This window comes from Ranitomeya imitator, chromosome 7 (genome assembly GCF_032444005.1).
Source record: "Ranitomeya imitator isolate aRanImi1 chromosome 7, aRanImi1.pri, whole genome shotgun sequence".
In the NCBI taxonomy this organism is placed as follows: Eukaryota; Metazoa; Chordata; class Amphibia; order Anura; family Dendrobatidae; genus Ranitomeya; species Ranitomeya imitator.
In genome coordinates, this window is record NC_091288.1 from 15509716 (window position 1) to 15530045 (window position 20330).

The window sequence follows — 20330 nt, forward strand, 5'->3', positions numbered from 1 at the left end:
TCCCTGGCATATCGGAGGCAGCGGAGTATTGCTCCCTGACATATCGGAGGCAGCGGAGTGTTGTTCTCTGACATATCGGAGGTAGCGCAGTGTTGTTCCCTGACATATCGGAGGCAGAGGAGTGATGTTCTCTGACATATCGGAGGTAGCGGAGTGATGTTCCCTGACATATCGGAGGCAGTGGAGTGTTGTTCCCTGACATATCGGAGGCAGCGGAGTATTGCTCCCTGACATATCGGAGGCAGCGGAGTGTTGTTCTCTGACATATCGGAGGTAGCGCAGTGTTGTTCCCTGACATATCGGAGGCAGAGGAGTGTTGTTCCCTGACATATCGGAGGCAGCGGAGTATTGCTCCCTGACATATCGGAGGCAGCGGAGTGTTGTTCTCTGACATATCGGAGGCAGCGGAGTGTTGTTCCCTGACATATCGGAGGTAGCGGAGTGTTGTTCCCTGACATATCGGAGGTAGCGGAGTGATGTTCCCTGACATATCGGAGGCAGCGCAGTGATGTTCCTGACATATCGGAGGCAGAGGAGTGTTGTTCTCTGACATATCGGAGGTAGCGCAGTGTTGTTCCCTGACATATCGGAGGCAGCGCAGTGTTGTTCCCTGACATATCGGAGACAGCGGAGTGTTGTTCTCTGACATATCGGAGGCAGCAGAATGTTGTTCCCTGACATATCGGAGGCAGCGCAGTGTTGTTCCCTGACATATCGGAGGCAGCGCAGTGTTGTTCCCTGACATATCGGAGGTAGCGGAGTGTTGTTCCCTGACATATCGGAGGCAGAGGAGTGTTGTTCTCTGACATATCGGAGGCAGCGCAGTGTTGTTCCCTGACATATCGGAGGTAGCGCAGTGTTGTTCCCTGACATATCGGAGGCAGCAGAATGTTGTTCCCTGACATATCGGAGGCAGCGCAGTGTTGTTCCCTGACATATCGGAGGCAGCGCAGTGTTGTTCCCTGACATATCGGAGGTAGCGGAGTGTTGTTCTCTGACATATCGGAGGCAGCGCAGTGTTGTTCCCTGACATATCGGAGGCAGCGCAGTGTTGTTCCCTGACATATCGGAGGCAGCGCAGTGTTGTTCCCTGACATATCGGAGGCAGAGGAGTGTTGTTCTCTGACATATCGGAGGTAGCGGAGTGTTGTTCCCTGACATATCGGAGGCAGCGCACTGTTGTTCCCTGACATATCGGAGGTAGCGGAGTGTTGTTCCCTGACATATCGGAGGCAGCACAGTGTTGTTCCCTGACATATCGGAGGCAGCGGAGTGTTGTTCCCTGACATATCGGAGGCAGCGGAGTGTTGTTCCCTGACATATCGGAGGCAGCGCAGTGTTGTTCTCTGACATATCGGAGGCAGAGGAGTGATGTTCTCTGACATATCGGAGGCAGCGCAGTGTTGTTCCCTGACATATCGGAGGCAGCACAGTGTTGTTCCCTGACATATCGGAGGCAGCGGAGTGTTGTTCCCTGACATATCGGAGGCAGCGCAGTGTTGTTTCCTGACATATCGGAGGCAGCGCAGTGTTGTTTCCTGACATATCGGTGGGATATCTGGGGGATCTCCTGGCTGTTATCCTTGGCATGGAGCAAGCAAGGATTATCGTTTTCTTGGCATTGTATAAATAGAGCGTAATCTCTGTATAAATGTTTCGTTCTAGCACTGTTTAATAGACTTCAACAAGATTTTCAACATCTGTGATTGCTGCCAGTGAATGAGGACACTGTAGTTTCTATTCCATGTACAAAGCTGAGAAGTAGATACAATTGTATCCAGTCCTGACAATGGTCCATTGACTAGATACAGCAGGAGAAGGTGCACAGATCTGTGAGTTTGCTACAATGTATCAGTCTTATGACATTTACATGTGGCAGGCTGCGATGAGCTCTGCGGCTTACCATCTCCTTCTATGATGACGCTCTTGGATATGTCGCTGTAGGGCCCTTGCCCTGCTTTGTTCACACAAGCCACACGGAACCGGACAGAGCCAGGCGGCAGCTCCGTCACATTAAAGTAGCAGTCCTTGATGCCGGAGCTGATCGTCTTCCATTCTCCTTGTCCTAGAGGAATAGACAACCAAATAAATGTAATTCTGTCCAATGAGCAATGCTAATGCCTATCTCATGTACCTAAACCAGTGGTCCCCAACTCCAGGCCTCGAGGGCCGCCAACAGTGCAGGTTTTCAGGATTTCCTTAGTATTGCACAGGGGTTTGAATCATCACCTGTGCAGACGATCACATTACCACTGTTGCAATACTAAAGAAATCCTGAAAACCTGCACTGTTGGTGGCCCTCGAGGCCTGGAGTTGGGGAACACTGACCTAAACCGTGCAGATAAATAAAGTCTAGTGCTCCCTGTTATCAGCCATTTCAGGCTTGGCAGAGGCTGAGTGTAGTGATTGTCCTCCCTGGGATCACTGGCAGCCCCCCATCCACTGACACAACTCACCGTTCACCTGACGTTCCAGTATGTAGGTGCAGGGACAGCTGTGCTCAAAGGATTTCCATAGAACCAGCACCGTGTCCCTATACTTCTGCGGGATCTCCGGGGTGCCCGGAGCCTGAGGAATTCCTGCCAAGACAAACACACGGACACATAACTTCACTTCTCTTGTACTTATTTTCAGTTAAAATGAAACCTTTTTAATAGCCCACGGCTATGGGAAGACCACCCTGATCTAGAACTGATTTTTCTTAATTTGTCCCACATCTTGGAGAGGTACCTTATCTATACTATGGTGTACTCACCAGAGAGGCATAAGATGGAGACATAATGACGAGATTGCCACTAAATCACTTCCCATTCATGACTTGACACTATTGTAATAATTACCTACAGCCACCACTAGGGGGAGCCAACTACATACATATTTATACAGTCACCACTATGAGGAGCTCACTACATAGAGATTTATACAGCCACCACTAGAGGGAGCTCACTACATACAGATTTATACAGCCACCACTAGAGGGAGCTCACTACATACAGATTTACACAGCCACCACTAGGAGCTTGTAGTCTGTGGAGGAAGGTGCTGTTCTGTTTGCTCCAGGAGAGTCACCAGTTTTTCACCCAGGAATCCCCCCCCTCTCTGACCCAGGAAAGAGAGGGGTGTATTGGATGGACTGTGGGGCTGAGTCCCCGTCTCCCACCCCTCGGTCTAAGCCGGCGAGGGGTGGGAGCTCATCGCTACCGGCAAAGAGGGTCACCAGATCCGGCAAGGCCCAGAACATGGTGGGGCCCAGGAAGACCCAGGAGGGCTGCAAAGCCCCTAAAGCTGAGGCGAGGGCCACTGCGGTGTCTCCTCCCGGAGGTGAGCGGAGTACTCGCAGAGGTGCAGCGGCGCCGGTGCCGAAGGATTGGGGCGCTAGGGCCGCACGGGAGCCGGTTGACAGCTATGCCTCCCGCGTCCATGCGTACCTCAGCGAGCATGAGGAGGCTGGGAAGACCCTCAGGAGACTCCGGGAGGAGATGAAGGAGGTGAGGCAAGCTGCAAGCAGAGCCTCACGCACAGAGAAGTCTGCCCTAACAGCCAGGATATCCAGCCTGGGGATATGCATTGAGGGCATGGAAGCCCGGAGAGCGGCGATATTAAACAACAGCGGGCCCTTCCGGGAAAAGCTGGAGAATGACGACCGATTCCACAACATGGCTGCTGCAAAGGAGCCAGAGGGGTCTCGGCGTCCGACCCAGGTGGAGGAAGTGGACCATGAGGAGATGGAGGAGGCACCGTACCCACCTGGGGGCTTGGTAAGTGATCTCCAGGCCACACACAGCGGGATAGATCCAGTGCAGGTCCCACTCCCATCAGACCATAGTATTTCAGAGGATGATGGGGGTGATGCGGATGATAGCAGCAGCGATAACAGCAGCAGTGGGGGTTGCCTCGTCTTGCAGCAGATCCGTCAGCTAGAGTCCCCAGTAAATTATGCCCACCTGAAGTTTGGGGATGAGGTCTGCGGGGACGAGGCAACCGGGAGGGGGAAAAAGAAAAGAAAAAAAAGGAAGAAAACATCGGAGGAGAGGTTGGTGTTTGTCCCCCTTCCTGGGACCCCCCGATCCCGCTGTGTGGAGCCCGCTACCCACCCCGGCCCGGGACCTGCAGTGGGTCCGGTGCGAGGGAGCGGGGAGAGTACAAGTCATATGGCGCAGGTCGCCGTCTCTGCTGGCGGTAGCAGAGGGGGCGAGAGTGGGCATGCGGCTGCAAAGCCGGACAGTGTGCATGGTCTGGAGAGTGGCCCTGTGGCGGGCAGTAATAAAACCTGTGGAGGTGTCCAGGCCCGATCCTCTGTGGAAACGGGGGACGGCCTGGCGCCTGCTGCACCCGCTGACGCTCGGGGGGTAGGGGCTGTGGGTTCCTTGCCGGTGGTCACCGCTCCCCGCAGTGTTGGCGGTGCGCTGTCAGCCGGGGCCGCATCATCGGCGGTGTGTGCTGTGGTGTCGGGGTCCCCCACATGCAGATCCGATGCTGGGTCAAAATCCGGGACCCCGGCACCGGTTATCATCTCGGGTGCAGCTGTAATGGCTGCGGTAATGCAGGTCCGGACGGCATCCTCGCCGAAGAAAGTCGCACCGCCGGGGTCCTCTGCATGTGTGTCACCTGTATCTGTGGGGGACCCGGCGGTGAAGTGCACACAGGAGCGTGGAGATGGTCTGCAGGACAGGCTGGAGCAACAGTCTGCAGCTGCCAGCACATGCTCTGCTGAAAAGCAGGGTGTGGTAATTAAACCCTGCAGTATCGATCTTAAAGGGGCAGCTGCACTGCAAACAGCAACAACCCCAGCAGAAAGCAGAAAAAAAAATGCAAAAAAAAATGTAAATAAGAAGGGAAGTGGTGCAAGTGGTGTGACTAGTGTGTGTGATAATGGTGAAGGGTCAGGTGTTGGAAGGGCAGTTTCTGCTGGAGGTATGGTTGGTGTGAATGGTGCCAGCGTGGGGACTTCTAATGAAAATGGTGAGGCTGAGGTAAGTGAGGTGGAGATGGTTGACTGTGAGGTTGAGGGTTCAGGGAATATAGGGGCTGGTCCATCGTCCCCCTCACCTGCAGCCGCCATTAGTTATGCGGCTGCTGCCGCTGGGGTTCCACAGGGGTCTTCCTCATCTCCGGACCCAGGGAATGAAGCTTTTCGCCGCCGTTTCCTGGAGGCCCTCAAAAAAGGGGAGCAGACGATCAATGTAGAGGGAAGAGAGGTGGCGTTTTCCTACTGGCTAGATAAGTTTGGTCTAGCTGCCTTCCAAGAGAAAAGGGGGGGAGGGAGACCGTGTGGTCCCTCCCGACAGCCGGGCAGGGGGTCTCCAGGAGAAATGTGGTTCGTCTTCACTGGAGGGGCGATGAAGCGTGTCCATCCAGGACAAATGTGGTGAAGCTCCTCATGAAGATGGACTTCAGGGCTATTGACATCTTTGCTCTGATACATCCTTTTGGGACCTCCACCTTTGATATCAGCTTTGTTCGGCCGGAGGGCTTGGAGCTCTTTTGGTCGAATTATGAGCTGGTAAAAGAGGAGCCCGGCTGGCGAGGTTTCGCCGTGGAAGCAATTTCTCGCCAAAGTGGGCCGAAGAAAGTGACCGTTTTAACATGTAATGAGTCTCTTTCTGGCGTTGACATAATGACCTGGTTGAGTCGGTACGGCGAGGTTGTGGAGGTCCCGAAGAAGAACCGGGACGATTTTGGTATCTGGTCAGGGGGCTGGACCTTCATGGTAAAGTTGAAGCGTTCAGGGGGCACTGTCACCCACATCCCTTCCTCGGCTTTTCTGGGAAGGGATCGGATTCTGGTCTTCTACCAGGGGCAGCCGAAGGTATGCCACAGGTGCGGTGATCCTCGCCACTTCAGCGCGGGCTGCAAGGTGCAGAAATGTGCCTTGTGTGGCGAGGTAGGTCACCTCGCCGCATCCTGTGGTGTCATTCGATGTCACCTGTGTGGTGATCTAGGTCACCCGTTCAGCCGCTGCCCTCGTTCCTTCTCTAATGCCATGGCCAGCCGGGCGGAGGGGAGCCGTGAGGAAGTTCCTGGCGGTGCAACTTCTGCAGAGGTTGGAGGTGGTAGCGGGGGAGGAGCTGAGGGGCCGATGAGGAATGGCAGGGCTAGGGGCCCCTCTTACCAGCGGAGGCAGGCAAGGCGTCAGGAGGGCAGGGGGCAGGAGGAGCCTCGGGAAACTGGGGTAATGGCTGCCCCCTCCTCCGAGGCGACGGCCCATGTCACTGAGGCCCCGGGGGAGGAAGCGGTGAATGAGGAGATCAGACGGGTGGAGAATGAGGAAGCGGCTGATCTCTCAGATGCCTCTCAATATGAAAGTTTTGATGAGGATGGAGGGGAACAGCCAAAAGAAATGGGTGACAAGGGTACCAAGAGTGCCAAGAGTGCCAAAAGTAAAAAAAAGAAGAAAAAAGGTGGAAAATCTTCTTCCCTGACCAAGGTGCCTAAGGAAGGTCCCACCAACTCCCCTCTGATCCCTCTCTCCAACCGGTTCCAAGCCCTTGACGATCCTGCTGAGACGGGAGTCGGGGGTGAGGTTCCGGAGGTAATATCGGGAGGGCCTTTGGGAGGCGGGGGAGTCCCTTCTCCGGGGGGTGTGTCTTCCTCGCGAGGTGGGGACGACCCTGGGTCCGGAGATGAGAAAGAGGTGGGAGGGATGGATACCTCTGTCTCTCTGAAAAGAAGAGGGGGGTCTTCATCGTCCGGAGACGAGCGGGCTAAGAAAAAGGGTGGGGTGAAGAAAAAGGCCATCTAACTCGATCACTCATGATGGCGGCACCCACCCCGTTGACTCTAGCGACCATTAATGTCGCTAGTATAAAGTCTGATGCGGCTAGATTTGCGGCCTTTGATTTTCTCACCCGATTTGAGGCTGAAATTTTGTTTTTGCAGGAGACCAGGCTTACGGATATGGGGGCCATACGCAAGGCGAAGAGCGAGTGGAGGTGCGGGTCTTCGTACTGGTCTCTTGCGGCCGAGCCGTGTAGCGGGGTGGCAGTCCTTTTTAAGACTGCATCGGTTGAATGCCGGAGAGTTATCGATGTAGAAATGGGGAGGTGCCTGGTCTTAGACGTCTTCATGAGGGGACAGGAGCTTCGGCTCATTAACATCTATGGTCCGCAGTCAAAGTGGGACCGTAAATGTCTCTTCCTGAAGATTAAGCCCTATCTTTTTACCAGTCGGCAGGTGGTCTTTGGAGGTGACTTTAACACTGTCACAAGGCTTCGTGATAGGGGAGGCTCCATTGACCGGCTGGCTTATGATAGTAATACTCTTAATAGCATAGCTAGTGACGCTCGCCTGGTGGATGTCCACATCCGGCACACCCCAGGTCACTGTGGTTTCACCTTTCATAGAGGTAATTGTAGGTCTAGGATAGACAGGTTTTTTTTAAAGGAGGAAGCCATCTCTTCAGCAGTGTCCGTTGTTGAGGTGGAGTTCTCCGATCACTGTCTGATTTCTTTTTCTCTGAATGTTTCAGAAACCCCTCGGATGGGAAGGGGACTATGGAAGCTGAATTCGTCCCTCTTGGAAGAAGCAGAGATAAGACAATCCTTTGAGGACTTTCTTCAGAGCCAGGTACCGCTTTTGGATCTCTGTAGCGATAAGTCAGAGTGGTGGGAGATGTTCAAAGATCGGGTTGCGAGTTTCTTCCGCCAGCTCTCGAGCCTCAGGAGCCTGTGCAGGTACCGCCTGTGTCAGGAACTGAGGAGGAAACTCGAACATCTCGTCTCGGCTGGAGGTGACCGTGAGGAGATCTCCAGAGTGAAGTCTTTACTCAAGAGGTGTCAGTACGATAGGCACACATCTTTGGTTTTTGAGAGGGATTTTGGGAGGTACCGCTCGCCTGACCCCTACAGAAACTGTAAGATGTCAGTGAGTTGTAAGGTGGTGACAGGTTTGGTCGACGATACGGGTTCCCTGAAAAGATCCAAATCAGGGATCCTGGAGGTGATCAGATCTTTCTACTCACACCTCTTGGGGCAGAGGGAGGTTGATCGCTACTCGGAGGCTTCTGGGTCCAGAATTAATCAGGAAAAGTGTGAGAGTCTCTGGCTGGGAGGGGGAGACCCTAGTTTTGGTCTCCCGGACACTCTTCCAGAGCCCCAGGCATCGGCAAAAATCCTAGGCATCGAATTTGGCCCTGGGGACTACCCCCAGCAAAATTGGGAGGGCAGACTTAAGATCGCCGCCCAGAAGGTGGACCAATGGAAGGGTTGGTCTTTGACCCTGAGGGAAAGGGTTAGCCTGGTTAAGGGTTTTTTGCTACCCTTGTTAATATACCTGGGCAGCGTCTGCATGTTGCCAGAGCCGCTCTGGACACGGGTCTACAGCCTGTTTTTCCAGATGTTATGGGGAAATAGGCTGAACCTAGTCAAGCGGGAGGTCACATATCGCACAAGGAGACTAGGAGGGTTGGGTATGGTCAACCCAGTGGTGTTTCTAATAAACACTTTTGTCAAGACTAACATCGCCAACCTCTGGTCAGAGAGGGCTCCTCCGTGGGTATTCTCCTGCAGGGGATGGCTTCGGCCCTTCTTCCAGGAATGGGAGACAGGAGGGCAAGTGAAGGACCTGCGCACACCGCACGGGCATCTCCCGGCTTACGCTACCCCGGTTCTGAAGGTGATCCGCCGGTGGGGTCTGGGAATGTGGGAGATCAGGACCATGTCGAGGAAATTCCTTGACAGGAGGGTTCTGTTGACCCATTTCCAGAAGCCTCTGGTGCTCAAAGATTGCCCAAGTCGGGATCTGGAGGGTGGGCTGAGGTTATTGAATTCTACACGGGTCCCCTTGAAGTTTTGGGACTTGGCTTGGCGCTGCTTCCATGGGAAACTGTACGTAAGGGACAACCTGAAGTGTAGGAACTCCGATGATCGGGGTTGTCCCCGTGAGGGGTGTTGCGACACGCTGGAAAGCATGGAGCACTTCCTCCTTCAGTGTCCTTTTAATACAGGGGTCTACAACAGGGTAGGTGCTTCCATAGGCTGGCCTCGGCTGGCACACCTTTCCTATGCGGAGTGGGCGTATGGGGCATTCGGATCCCTGGGTGGCCGAGATCGGGGCACTTTATTTCTAGTCAGTTTAGTCGTCAGGTTTTACACGTGGAACGCACGGTGCTTAGTGTCAACTCAGCAGAAAATCCTCCCCCGGGACGAGGTTGTTAGGAACATTCTGGGTGGCCTGGTGAAGGTTCGCTCTCTGGAGTATGACAGGCTAGGTGCAGCGAGGGCCTCTCTTCTCTGGAGAGGGTTCTCATTTAATGTACCTAGGGCTTAGATAAGCAGGTAAGTGATAGAGACAGGTAGATAGCCTCAGTAGGGACAGGTAGATAGTTAGGGACAGGACAGGGACAGCCCAGGGACAGTTAGGTAGGCACGCGGTGAGTTAGGTAGGGTAGTAGGGTCAGGCAGGGAGAGACAGGGAAAGGTAGGTAGATAAATAGGGGCAGATGTCTAGACAGGTAGGGTCGGCTGGTAGAGTAAGGATTGCTAGGTTAGAAGCCTGTCATCTCCGGTTTCCCGGTGGCGGGCTGGGGCTTTTCACGATCAGATTTTTGTTTTGCAGAAGTGAATTACTGATATAGGGCTTACAGGCACCAATCCTGGCTCTGGGTAAGTGTTGTATATAGAGAGTTATGTAGTATTGTAATGTAAGGTGATGATCCTGTGGCTTTCAGGGTTAAAGCACCTGTCTTGTAAGCAAGAGGTTATGAGTTCCTTGGTGAGGTTATTTTTGTATTGTGTGGGTGTTTTTTTGTGGTGGGAGGGAGGGGTTTGGTGGTAGGTTGTTTATGGTTGTATTTGCTGTGTAAAAAGGAAAAAAAGGGGGGAAAAAAAAAAAAGGAAAAAAAAATTATAAAATTAAAAAAAAAAAAAAAAATTGTGTGTTTTAGATAGATGTGTTTAAGCCAGGTGGCTATAGTGTTTCTTTTTGGGCGATGGACCAGAGTTTTCTTTGTTAGGTTTGCTATGAAGTGTGTATGTGCGCGTGTATTAATAAAATGTTTCTTCTCTCCTTGGGTGATGTAACCTGGGGAGGAGGAGATCTGGAGAATCATAAAGTGAAAAGACAAAGGACAGAAAATAACAAGAAAGAAAGATGGAGGAAGCTTCTCTGAGAAAGAAGAAGGCAGTTTGTTTTCTTTTGCGGGGTTGCTTTGACTGGGGGCTGTTATGCTGGACTCGGACTTTGCTTTGGACTGGGGGGATAATGTTGGACTCGGACAGTTGCTTTTGCTGGGGTTTTGATTTTTGCTGTTTATTGTAAGTTTTGTATTTTTATAATAAAAGAGTTCACTACATAGAGATTTATACAGCCACCACTAGAGGGAGCTCACTACATACAGATTTATTCAGCCACCACTAGAGGGAGCTCACTACATACAGATTTATACAGCCACCACTAGAGGGAGCTCACTACATAGAGATTTATACAGCCACCACTAGAGGAAGCTCACTACATACAGATTTATACAGCCACCACTAGGAGGAGCTCACTACATACAGAATTATACAGCCACCACTAGAGGGAGCTCACTACATACAGATTTATACAGCCACCACTAGAGGGAGCTCACTACATACAGATTTATACAGCTTGCATTAAAAGAGGTTGTCTCATTTTATGAAAAGAAGGTTATGCTATGAACACTACGGGCACTTTCATTGTCTCTGCTAGCCACTGTATAGGGAAACAGCAGAACACATCTATTCAATATAATTATCTGTTCCCTGCACAGGGGGTAATGCAGTGCAGGAAATAAAGATGATTATGTCCTATGGTCCTTTTGGTTTCAGGCTTAGTGGGGCACCAGTGGATCATTAAGTAATGCCATCTTCTAGCTCTGTACTAGCTGTATAAATCCATATGCAGTGAGCTCCCCCTAGTGGTCGCCATCTACAGTCACATTTAATATTCCCAAATTAGGATTAAAATTCTCAAACTTGTGCAATGATAATAAGGGAAAGTAAGAAGCATACATACGTGCCACTGCTAAGGAGCAGGAGCTGGTGGCATTGCCCAGGGCATTGGCGGCCACACACTCATACAGCCCGGCTTCTCTCAGGCCGGCCCTTGTGACAGTGAGAACCTGGCGTCCATCTGGATTAGATTTTATATTGACCTGTCCTCTGGATTCTATGACCACCTTATCTGAGAAGAGAACGACAATCTGTATAAACATGGTATATGGGAGGACAGCTGGGATTTCCACGGTGCTGACAGTCCCACGCAATGGAAAGGTTCTGAGCATCTACAGATGTAGCAGAGCTGAATGAGTCATTGAAATACTTTCCTTGAGCATAGTGATCAAATAATCCAGCATGCTGACCTGCAGTTCATTGTGAACTATATTCACCAGTTCGGCTCTGCTATATCTGAGCTACGGCTGCTTTATTACATCCGTGCTTCGCTCCACATGACTGCACCACACAGTATATAGAGACCGAGGATGGGATATTAATAATGCAGAAAGGCTCTCAACGCTAGAATGAGATATGTCCTGTAGATCAGATGTCAGACATATCATTACCACAAAGTGTGGCGGCTCATGAAAGATGTAGATTTATTTTTCAACTTTTACGGACATGTGAATGCCTACCATTTTATTTTATCTAAATAGATGCAAAAATGTGTGCGGATAAATCCTTATAGAGATCACAGCTTCATTTTTCTGCTACAGAGCTCCAAATCCTCTGCATAGGTGTGAAACGACATGACCAAGATGTGCTTTCCTGCAGCCACCACTAGAGGGAGCTCCATGCATCCAGTGTTTATTACTGAATTATATGTATGAACTGTATTCAGTAAGCTCCTGAGCTCCCCCCGGTGGTAGCTATAGGAAGTCAGCTTTTTATCATGTTACTCTACATCTATGCAGGGAATTTGGAGCCTTGTATCAGAAACATAAAGGTACGAACACCAGAAATGTGTATAATTAGATTTAAATGCTGAAATGGATTAATCATGGAGAGTCGGACCAGGAAACCAAGGCAGATACTCACTTTGGACACTTCAAAATCAAAGCTGCATCATAATTACCTTTCTTCCACAGAATTCGGGGTGCGGGGCTGCCGGCAGGAAGACAAGATAATGACACAGAATCGCCCTCCAGTATTACAATATCCTTCAGCTTTATATGGAAGACTGGTGGGAAATCTAATGTAAAGGAAACAACGCTTTAAAAACGTAGCTACGTCAAAAGGAAAAAAGGCAACAAGTCCATGAGTCGTCTTGTTTCTACAGAAGTGAGTGACAGCTAATATGGCCGCCATCATTATTTCCCCGATGTCACCCAGCTTTTCCGGATTCATGAATGACTTATCTGTTTACTTAGATTTCATGTAAAATAAGGTTAATCAATGTAAAATAAAAAAGTTTGGCAACTTTCTAACAGACTTAGTTTTCTCAATAGTCTCAAGATCTCTGCATGCTACATTATAATGTTTATAAGGGATGGTTCCAAGTGAAAGCTCACGGCCCCGGACAGTACATTCACCTATGGTGGGAGCAGCGCAGTCAGTCAGTCCCACCATTACCGCACCTGAAAAAAGTTCTGCAAAAGTAGTGCAAGTTTTAAAAGTGCGGAAAAAGAGTGTGCAAAAGTTATCGGAGGTACGTGTGGATTTTTCTACACAACATTGGAGTATATGCCAAATGTGAAAGGGCGTCCAAGTGTGTCGTTTACATAACTGCCCATTATTTGACATTTATGGATCATATGAAACCAGGAAGATTAGTAAAAATAATTAAATAAATTATGGTGGAAAATGCTCCAAGAAAGTGTAGAACACAACGTGCCATATATTTTTGTGGGCGCAATTTTTAGGTCTCGATCAGTAGTTAAGAAAAGTTTCTAGAAAAAGAAGAGTCATTAAATTTGTCACAAATTACATATGTAACCAAGGAGAAAGAAATGAACGTGTCTTTGCCAAACTGTCATGCCACATGCACCATTGTGATCCATTTGTCTCTGTTTGCGACATTTTGGTCACCATGTAAAATGATGTAAAATGACCGTATGGATAAAGCTACATCAGCTCTGCAGTCATCACCCCGGGCCGCCATATAAGAGACCTCACGCGGAAGGATAATGTGGCCCCTGGGCAGAAGCCGGAGGGAGGAACACAAGAACTGGTCGGCGGGAGGCTGAGAGGGAAATCAGAAGGAGCCGGGGATGGAGATCTGTCTGGTTTCTTTGTATCATGTTACAAGATGGAAAAAAGTGTTAGAAACGGCACCAAATGTAGGACAATGGTGCAAATGTAGGACAATGGTGCAAGTGGCCCGATACTTGGCAGAACTTGCCACACATGTCAGGTGGAGGCTCATTAGATATGTATTCTGCTTTACCAAATGGCGACAGTGTTAAAGTCTCAAAAGTATCGAAAAGTGTCTAGAAAAGGTGAGAGGTCTACGAGCAGTCATTAAATGCGCCAATGTATTAATGGTGTGCTGAACCGCATCATTTTACACGGTGATGAAAATGGCGCAAACTGATTTTATCATAATGGTGCACGTGGCACAACGAGCGAGCGCATACATGATGGATTTCCGTCCCTTATCCCATCCCAGCGCTGACCTCCGTTACATATGTATTTTGGAGCAAAGGAATAATACAGTACATGTTCTTTATACATTTGGGGAATTTATTGACTGAAGCTAGGTCCTATTTTTTTAAGCAATTGTTAAATTAGGGAGGATTCTATTTACCTGCCAGGAAATAATGTGTTGTAATAAAGAAAGATGGCCACTTAGTATAACAGTGTTACTGTAAGGGCCCGTTCACACCAGCGCATACGTTTATCACACAGCGCTCAGACCAATGTTATTCTATAGGGAATCGCTGATGTGCAGCAAGCTGGGATTTCACTTTAAAATAGGACACCCCTCATTAAAGTCTGTGGGTGCGTGGAAAACCTCGCAGTGCGGTCCGATTTCCGCAGACAATGGAGCAGGTGGAGAAATTCTGTTCTCCATCTTCTCCTGATCCAGGATAATTGGAGCAGGCCATGCCGACACTCGGATCTGAGGTTGTTCAGAGGGTCGATTCCATAATCGGCGCTATTCCCCCGGATGAGAGAAAATACCGACGTCTGATTGTATCCGTGAGAGTGAAAGTCTCGTAGAAGTTAAAGAAAGTTTAATAAAATTGTAAAAAGAGACAAAGAAGAAAAACCTTCGTTTTATGCTCCGTGAAATAAATATCTTTACATATTGTGTAACGCAGAAATCATTGTGACCGCAGAATAAAGGGAATATAGCGCTCAGTAATGTGTGACTAGAAACACAACAGTAACAGACGTGTCTCCTGCCGCAGTCCGCGTGCCGTTACTCCCTGGTTTGTGCGCGGTTCCCTCCCTCCATTCTTCCCTCTGCCCTGGGGCGGACATTGTACCAGCATTGTACCTGGTAACGGTTGTGTTGTGTTATACACAGGGCAGGGCTCTGGTGTCCTGGAGATTGGGGGTCACCTGCCCCCGGCTCCTGTTACTAAGGACTCTGCTGACTCCTATATATATAGGGAGGAGATCACAGAGGACAGAAACCCTCCACATCCGAAGACCTAACTCACCGGAGCTTGGAGATCCACAGCCGACACCATGGTGAGTGCCCGGTCTCATCTGTACAATCTCATGTATCCAATCTCATCTGTATAATCTCATCTATTCAATCTCATCTGTATAATCTCATCTGTACAATCTCATCTAATACATGTTACTGACTATCTAAACTATTACATCTGTCATTGTCCAAACTAATTGGTCCAACTTCATCCACCCAAAATGTATGTGACTGTCCGATGTCATCTCTCATATACAGTGGGGCAAAAAAGTATTTAGTCAGTCAGCAATAGTGCAAGTTCCACCACTTAAAAAGATGAGAGGCGTCTGTAATTTACATCATAGGTAGACCTCAACTATGGGAGACAAACTGAGAAAAAAAAATCCAGAAAATCACATTGTCTGTTTTTTTAACAATTTATTTGCATATTATGGTGGAAAATAAGTATTTGGTCAGAAACAAAATTTCATCTCAATACTTTGTAATATATCCTTTGTTGGCAATGACAGAGGTCAAACGTTTTCTGTAAGTCTTCACAAGGTTGCCACACACTGTTGTTGCTATGTTGGCCCATTCCTCCATGCAGATCTCCTCTAGAGCAGTGATGTTTTTGGCTTTTCGCTTGGCAACACGGACTTTCAACTCCCTCCAAAGGTTTTCTATAAGGTTGAGATCTGGAGACTGGCTAGGCCACTCCAGGACCTTGAAATGCTTCTTACGAAGCCACTCCTTCGTTGCCCTGGCGGTGTGCTTTGGATCATTGTCATGTTGAAAGACCCAGCCACGTTTCATCTTCAATGCCCTTGCTGATGGAAGGAGGTTTGCACTCAAAATCTCACGATACATGGCCCCATTCATTCTTTCATGTACCCGAATCAGTCGTCCTGGCCCCTTTGCAGAGAAACAGCCCCAAAGCATGATGTTTCCACCACCATGCCTTACAGTAGGTATGGTGTTTGATGGATGCAACTCAGTATTCTTTTTCCTCCAAACACGACAAGTTGTGTTTCTACCAAACAGTTCCAGTTTGGTTTCATCAGACCATAGGACATTCTCCCAAAACTCCTCTGGATCATCCAAATGCTCTCTAGCAAACTTCAGACGGGCCCAGACATGTACTGGCTTAAGCAGTGGGACACGTCTGGCACTGCAGGATCTGAGTCCATGGTGGCGTAGTGTGTTACTTATGGTAGGCCTTGTTACATTGGTCCCAGCTCTCTGCAGTTCATTCACTAGGTCCCCCCGTGTGGTTCTGGGATTTTTGCTCACCGTTCTTGTGATCATTCTGACCCCACGGGGTGGGATTTTGCGTGGAGCCCCAGATCGAGGGAGATTATCAGTGGTCTTGTATGTCTTCCATTTTCTAATTATTGCTCCCACTGTTGATTTCTTCACTCCAAGCTGGTTGGCTATTGCAGATTCAGTCTTCCCAGCCTGGTGCAGGGCTACAATTTTGTTTCTGGTGTCCTTTGACAGCTCTTTGGTCTTCACCATAGTGGAGTTTGGAGTCAGACTGTTTGAGGGTGTGCACAGGTGTCTTTTTATACTGATAACAAGTTTAAACAGGTGCCATTACTACAGGTAATGAGTGGAGGAAAGAGGAGACTCTTAAAGAAGAAGTTACAGGTCTGTGAGAGCCAGAAATCTTGATTGTTTGTTTCTGACCAAATACTTATTTTCCACCATAATATGCAAATAAATTGTTAAAAAAACAGACAATGTGATTTTCTGGATTTTTTTTTCTCAGTTTGTCTCCCATAGTTGAGGTCTACCTATGATGTAAATTACAGACGCCTCTCATCTTTTTAAGTGGTGGAACTTGCACTATTGCTGACTGACTAAATACTTTTTTGCCCCACTGTATGTGACTATATAATATCACATGTAACTGCCCGCTCTCATGTATTATGTCCGATCTCCTGCCCCATATATGTGACCTATGTGTGATTGTCCAGTCTCATCTGTTATGTGTCCTCTCTCCAATATAAACTACTTATTACAATGTATCAGTCTGGTCTGTGCGATCTCTGTGATCTGTTACATACATCTTCCATGTGACTGATTCTGATGCATATAGTCTGACCCTCATCATATCCCCCCATCTGCCCCATACAGAGGGAATGTATCTCTATCCACGTTGGCCAGGCCGGAGTCCAGATGGGCAATGCCTGCTGGGAGTTGTACTGCCTGGAACACGGTATCCAGCCGGACGGGCAGATGCCCAGTGATAAGACCATCGGTGGAGGAGACGATTCCTTCAACACCTTCTTCAGTGAGACGGGGGCTGGTAAACACGTCCCCCGCGCTGTGTTTGTGGACCTGGAGCCCACTGTGATCGGTGAGTACATCGGTTGATTGTCTATGACTACGAATAGAATAGATGTCAGTGCAGATCTGAAAATATGAGAGGGGCGGTCAGTTCAGGATCTCACATTGAAACCTCCATTATTTCTCTCCTACAGACGAGGTGAGAACTGGAACCTACAGACAACTGTTCCACCCTGAGCAGCTCATCACCGGCAAGGAAGATGCCGCCAATAACTACGCCCGTGGCCATTACACCATTGGCAAAGAGATCATTGATCTGGTGCTGGACAGGACCCGCAAGCTGGTGAGTTCATGGAGATGTGTTCATGTATTCTGCTATATTTCCCCTGGCTCACTCTCCACATTCGATCCCATCACAGAAGAAGAAGTTTCCATGCTCCTCTCTTCTTCTCATCCGACTACATGCACTACTGACCCCATTCCCTCTCATCTCCTCCAGTCTCTCTCTCCAGTCGTCACAACTCACCTAACTGCAATCTTTAATCTCTCCCTCTCTTCAGGCATTTTCCCCTCCTCCTTCAAACACTCTGTCATTACTCCATTATTAAAAAAAACCCCGCTCTCGACTCATCCTGCACAAACAACTACAGACCGGTCTCCAATCTCCCCTTCATCTCTAAACTCTTGGAGTGCCTGATATACTCCCACCTTACCCGTTACCTCTCCACTCACTCCCTCCTAGACTCTTCACAGTCCGGTTTCCGCCCCCTACATTTGACAGAAACTGCACTCATCAAAGTGACCAATGACCTTCTGACAGCAAAACTTAATGGTGACCACTCTCTGCTCATTCTCCTCGACCTTTCTGCAGCTTTTGACACTGTTGACCACCCTCTCCTGCTCTCTAGGCTCCAGTCACTAGGCATTAAGGACACTGCTCTCTCCTGGTTCTCCTCCTACCTTTCTGACCGCTCCTTCAGTGTTCTGTTCTCTGGCTCCACTTCATCTCCTCTTCCTCTCACCGTCGGGGTACCTCAGGGCTCAGTCCTTGGCCCCCTTCTCTTCTCCCTCTACACGGCCCCAATTGGACAGACCATCAGCAGATTTGGCTTTCAGTACCATCTTTATGCCGACGACACACAACTATATACGTCATCCCCTGACCTTACCCCCGCTGTACTACAGAATGCCACTGACTGTCTGTCCGCAGTCTCCAACATCATGTCTGCTCTCTATCTGAAACTCAACCTCTCCAAAACTGAACTTGCTCTGCTCCCGCCTTCTACTAACCTCCCTAAATCTGACATTTCCCTCTCCGTGGGTGGCACCATAATAACACCCCGGCAGCAGGCGCGCTGTCTGGGTTTTATGTTTGACTCCGATCTCTCCTTCACCTCCCATATACAATCTCTTGCCCGCTCGTGCCGCTTACACCTAAAGAACATCTCTAGAATCCGCCCTTTTCTCACCATGGAAACAACTAAAACCCTCACTGTCGCCCTGATCCACTCCCGCCTGGACTACTGCAATGCTCTATTAATTGGCCTCCCCCTTAATCGAAGTTCCCCTCTCCAGTCCATCCTTAATGCAGCAGCCAGGGTCGTCCATCTGGCTAATCGTTACTCGGACGCGTCCGCTCTTCGCCAGTCGTTACACTGGCTACCCATTCATTACAGGATACAATTCAAAGTACTTGTCCTCACCCACAAAGCTCTCCACAGTGCGGCACCCCTTACATCTCCTCCCTCATTTCTGTCTATCGGCTTAGCCGACCTCTGCGCTCTGCAAATGACTTTCGATTAACCTCTGCACTAATCCGTACCTCCCACTCCCGACTCCAAGACTTCTCCCGTGCTGCGCCAATCCTCTGGAATGCTCTACCCCAAGATATTAGGACCATCCACAACTTGTATAGTTTTAGGTGCTCGCTCAAAACACGTTTGTTCAGAGCGGCCTATCACGTTCCCTAATCAGTTATTTTATGTTTGTGTGTGTGTGTAGCCCATTCAGTATCTCCATCTACCCCCCACTCCCTGAAGATGGCTGGACCATCATTGTAAATACATCATTGTAGATACACACCTGTACTTTGTATCTCCCCTCCTCATTGTAGAGTGTAAGCTCTCACGGGCAGGGGTGGCTTATTGTGCTTTAATTATTGTATTGTTAACATTGTTACTTATGACTGTTGTGTTTGATACTGTTTAACTGTAAAGTGCTGTGGAATATGTTGCCGCTATATAAATAAAGATTATTATCATTATTATTATTATATTGAACCCAACCCAACAATAAAGATGGTAGGACATAGAGGACACAATTGGTTTGGAGTTATTAATCCAGTCTTCTGTAACATGAAAGTCTAATCTTCTATTATGTCTCATCTCCATTAGGCGGATCAGTGCACAGGTCTCCAGGGTTTCCTCATCTTCCACAGTTTCGGTGGTGGTACTGGATCAGGCTTTACCTCACTTTTGATGGAACGTCTCTCCGTTGACTATGGCAAGAAGTCCAAGCTGGAGTTCTCCATCTACCCTGCCCCCCAGATCTCCACCGCTGTAGTTGAGCCATACAACTCCATCCTCACCACGCACACCACACTGGAGCACTCAAACTGCGCATTCATGGTGGACAATGAGGCCATCTATGACATCTGTCGCAGGAACCTGGACATTGAGCGCCCGACCTACACCAACCTGAACCGTCTGATCGGTCAGATCGTGTCCTCCATCACAGCCTCTCTCAGGTTTGATGGTGCTCTGAATGTGGACTTGACAGAGTTCCAGACCAACCTGGTGCCCTACCCTCGTATCCACTTCCCCCTGGCCACCTATGCTCCCGTCATCTCTGCAGAGAAAGCTTACCATGAGCAGCTCACTGTAGCCGAGATCACCAACGCTTGTTTTGAGCCGGCCAACCAGATGGTGAAATGTGACCCCAGACACGGCAAATACATGGCTTGCTGCCTGCTGTACCGCGGTGATGTGGTACCGAAGGATGTCAATGCCGCCATTGCCACCATAAAGACCAAGCGCACCATCCAGTTTGTGGACTGGTGCCCAACAGGGTTCAAAGTTGGTATCAATTATCAACCACCAACTGTGGTTCCCGGTGGAGACCTGGCCAAGGTGCAGCGCGCTGTGTGCATGCTGAGTAACACCACCGCCATTGCCGAGGCCTGGGCTCGCCTGGACCACAAGTTTGACCTCATGTACGCCAAGCGAGCCTTCGTGCACTGGTATGTGGGAGAGGGCATGGAGGAGGGAGAGTTCTCTGAGGCTCGGGAGGACATGGCCGCCCTGGAGAAGGATTACGAAGAGGTCGGCACTGATAGCGTGGAAGGAGAGGGGGAAGGAGAGGAGGGAGAGGAGTATTAATGAGGGATTGAATCTGAGTTATTGGCTCTTACTGTAGGTATCAGCTCAAATAAACATTTATTTTCTTATGACTATGCTGTTTTGTCCGTTCCTCTACTTTCATACTCAGATATGATGATGACCTTTTCTACC

At 49.3% G+C, this 20330-nt stretch overlaps 2 protein-coding genes across 5 annotated transcripts in view; one reads left to right on the forward strand and one right to left on the reverse strand.

Annotated features, from left to right (window-relative positions):
* SPEG (striated muscle enriched protein kinase) overlaps positions 1-20330 on the reverse strand; it is a 227294-nt gene that overhangs the window by 16975 nt on the left and 189989 nt on the right. For all 4 annotated transcript variants that reach the window (XM_069732774.1, XM_069732776.1, XM_069732775.1 and 1 more), the window contains 4 exons: positions 12031-12147; positions 10975-11142; positions 2457-2579; positions 1904-2065 (listed from right to left, as the gene is read on the reverse strand). In XM_069732774.1, the coding sequence (XP_069588875.1) occupies positions 1904-2065; positions 2457-2579; positions 10975-11142; positions 12031-12147 (570 nt within the window). The remainder of the gene's footprint in view (positions 1-1903; positions 2066-2456; positions 2580-10974; positions 11143-12030; positions 12148-20330) is intronic.
* On the forward strand, positions 14431-20269 carry LOC138644430 (tubulin alpha-1A chain-like). The gene is made up of 4 exons (XM_069732787.1): positions 14431-14594; positions 16669-16891; positions 17016-17164; positions 19215-20269. The coding sequence occupies exons 1-4, from the start codon at positions 14592-14594 to the stop codon at positions 20196-20198; spliced, it is 1359 nt and encodes a 452-aa protein (XP_069588888.1). The 5' UTR covers positions 14431-14591; the 3' UTR covers positions 20199-20269.